This window comes from Buceros rhinoceros, unplaced genomic scaffold (genome assembly GCF_000710305.1).
Source record: "Buceros rhinoceros silvestris isolate BGI_N320 unplaced genomic scaffold, ASM71030v1 scaffold42632, whole genome shotgun sequence".
Taxonomy (NCBI): domain Eukaryota; kingdom Metazoa; phylum Chordata; class Aves; order Bucerotiformes; family Bucerotidae; genus Buceros; species Buceros rhinoceros.
In genome coordinates this window covers 1-3,285 of record NW_010397907.1, presented here as the reverse complement: position 1 = coordinate 3,285, position 3,285 = coordinate 1, and the positions used below count along the sequence as shown (strand labels likewise).

General features: G+C 48.1%; 1 protein-coding gene across 1 annotated transcript; it reads left to right on the top strand.

Annotated features, from left to right (window-relative positions):
• Positions 1 to 3: 3 nt before the first annotated feature.
• LOC104488538 (UDP-N-acetylglucosamine transferase subunit ALG13 homolog) lies at positions 4 to 2,268 on the top strand (the record flags this gene model as incomplete). Its single annotated transcript, XM_010130900.1, has 3 exons — positions 4 to 133; positions 353 to 491; positions 2,172 to 2,268. Coding segments are annotated over 3 exons (366 nt in total), but the record flags the coding sequence as incomplete, so codon positions are not given.
• Positions 2,269 to 3,285: the final 1,017 nt, after the last annotated feature.

Here is a 3,285-nt window from a genome sequence, read left to right as displayed (position 1 = left end):
GTGCTGCAGGTCGGGCGGGGCGCGCTGAAGGCGGCGCCGCGCAGCAGCCCGGCCCCGGCGGTGGAAGCCTTCCGCTTCAAGGACTCGCTGGCTGAGGACCTGCAGGCGGCAGACCTGGTCATCAGCCACGCAGGTAGAGCCCCTAGGGTTTGTTCGCCGAGCCTGTTGTGGAGGCAGGAGGGGAAGTCGGTGGGATGAAGTCTGTCCCTTGGCGGCTGGGGCTCCCAGTGAATGTTCAGGTCCACAGCTAGAGCTGAGAGGTTACATGTTCACCTTCTCCCGTGTTTCGTAAACAAGTAGGATGATAATACATCTGTCGCGGTAAAAGCGGTGTTTTCTGTTTCTCTTGTAGGTGCAGGCAGCTGTCTGGAGACACTAGAAAAAGGAAAACCGCTAATAGTAGTGATAAACGAAAAGCTGATGAACAACCATCAGCTTGAACTGGCAAAACGGCTCCACAGAGGTGGGCACCTCCTCTACTGCAGTTGCAGGTATGGAGCTGCTGTGGCTGTCCTGACTGAACAGCGGTGTTGAGCATCCCCACCCAGTGTGTTATTACAGTGTTGAAAATGTAACAAGGAAATTACATCTTTCGCTGTAACAAGCATTTGTTTGAAGGGTAGATTCTCCATAGCGCATAGTTAGCATTAGGTGCTAATTTACCAAACTTATCAAGCCTTCTGACCATGACTCCTTTGAAATGTTATTTTTTTTTCCCCGAGGGCACACTGAAAGAAAAGAAATTTAAACCAAATAGAAGCGGTTGAATTTGGAACAGTCAGGGAGCATCCTAGAGGCACCCAACAGCTTCTCTCTTTCTCTGCTCTTCCTCACTAGTTGTTACATTCTTTTTGGAAGTCTAGAAATAATACGGCCCAGACCATCAGTTTGTAACCATGAGCTGTAAAGAATAAATCATTCCCTGCAGACTTAGGACTCCATCATTCTGCTATGTGGATGTTCCTCGTAAAGGCCACTGAAGTTGACTGCGTCGATGTACTGACATAATAAAATTGAAAGTATCTGGAGTGTTTAGAACAAAACAGAATGGCTTTGCTGCTGTGGGTCAGGAGTCCACGTGGCTCAGTGTCCTGTCTGAAGTGGCCAGATGCAGATGCCCAGCCAAAACCAGAAACAGGGCAAGAACAGTGGTACTTCCTCGAGTTACTTTCCCTCTGATGCTCCCATTTGGTTCGGGGTGATTCCTCAATTGGGGGCTGTCTGGTTAGTGACTTCCAGTACCTCCAAGTACTTGCTCAGGCTGCCCTTTTAATCACGCTTGGTGCATCCACCAGATCCTCTGACAAGGAGTTTCACAGAGCTGCTGTCGGTCTGTCACAACAAACAAACAAACAAATGCAAACAAACCACCAAACAAATACCCCCAAAAAACCACCACCACAACAAAACAGACCAGCTCCTTGTTTGTGTTCGCCCTGGCTCCTGTTAGTTTCGTTTGCTTTCTTCTTCTGACTATACCTTACTGGTTCCTCTTCATGATTATTTCTGGTTGATTGCACTCTATAAATATCAGATGACTTCTAAATTGAAGGCAGAGAAATGCATCTCCCATTATTTTGTCTGCATCTTGTTCCTTTGCCCTGCAAATAGGATTTTGTATGTTTTGGAAGAGCCTTCCAAAAAGACCTGGCCTGTTGTTCTTTTGTGTTGGGCAAGTTTCTTAAACTTACTCCGTGCTTCTGACAGCTTCAGAGACAGGAGGGAGTTTTTACTTCTTTTTGTCAAACAGTGCCTGGCATTTGAGCTGTGTTTGCAGCCTGGTAACAGCAAGCTACAGGTTTGATGGAGCTGTTCTCCCTGGCGATGTGTTACGGGGAGAACTTTGTCATGTGCTCAGATAGGATGAATTCCCTGATGCAGTTTGTGGTGAAGATCCTCAGGTCTTGTTCGGTCTCCCCGTGCTGCACCACAGAAGGTTGAAAAGTTGAGGTTGCCTGTCACAGCTGTGGTGTAGGTCGAGCAATGCCACCATGGAGCCAGTGATCGCTGGGGCCTGCTGGGTTGCGGGGTCTCCTCGCCCTCTCAATTCATGTCCTTATTTTTGTTTGTGCTAAAGGATTATGTATGTATGGAGAGAAGAATGTGAAGAAAACATTTCCCTTTGGGATGGATTTTTTTGTTTAATTTTTGGTTTTGGCCTGTCTTTACAGCACTCTTGTGGAGACACTGCAGTCGATGGACTTGTCAACTCTGAAACCTTTTCCTCCTGGGCAGCCAGAGAAGTTTGCTTTCTTCTTGGACAAAGTGGTTGGGTTTCAATAAAGAATGCAGAGGAATAAAAGCATCAGCGTAAAACCTTTCTCCTCTCCTAGTGAGGCCTTCCATACTTGAGTGTCCGAACTGGGACAACCCTCAGAGAAAACGTCTGTTTGAGTGATTTAGTCCCAAAATAACACGCGGCCTGTAGGCGGGGATCAGGGCTGACGATACAACCGGTCCATGTACACCCTGTTATCCCATCGTAACTTCGGACTTCTGTAAAGCGCGGTGTTTCCTGCTCAGAGCTGCTCGGAGCTCCCTGTTCACAGCACTGAAATTGGCAACGGGGTTAATGCTCCCATCAATTTAAGTAAATATTTTTAAAAACAAGGGGGGGGTTAAACTCCATGTAGGATTCTAGTGGAAGTGCGGGGTCAGTGCTAATGGCCTTCCCTGGAAGTACATCATTCGTTTGGGGGGGTTGTTGCTGTTGCTTAGAACAACGAACTCCTGAATTGGTGCAGTTTTTACTCCAAGTTAATTGTATCTGCTGCAATTCTCCAAATCAAGCACAAGAGCTGTTACATGGAATAAATTGTGGTGCACAGTTGTACAAGAATGATTTTTGCCGATCCCCAAAGTTTTCCACATGTACTTTATTAGGAGCAAATAAGATTTTCACTTCCTTAACACTTTCTATATAGCTGCTGTTATTTCACGTTTACCTCTACCAGCTTATCTCCAGCCTGAGACCGCACAGGAATGTCACAGGAAATTATGAATAACCCTTTGACTGATTTTTCCACCAGTTACCTGCAGTTACAGCACATCCAGCAGTGGAGTTGGAAGGACTTAGCTTGGTAAGGACCCCCCAACTCTTTCGAGGCAGGTGTGCCGGTCCTTACCGCTGAGACCCACAGAGGGGGCTGGCGGAAAACGTCCCCAGGACGCTCGGTCAGCCGCGGGAGAGCGGGACACGTACCGGGGGCTGCCCGCGGTCCCGGTAAAACGGCTGCTGCAGCGGGCGGCCCTCGGGCTCACCGGGAGAGCACCTCGCAGGCAAAG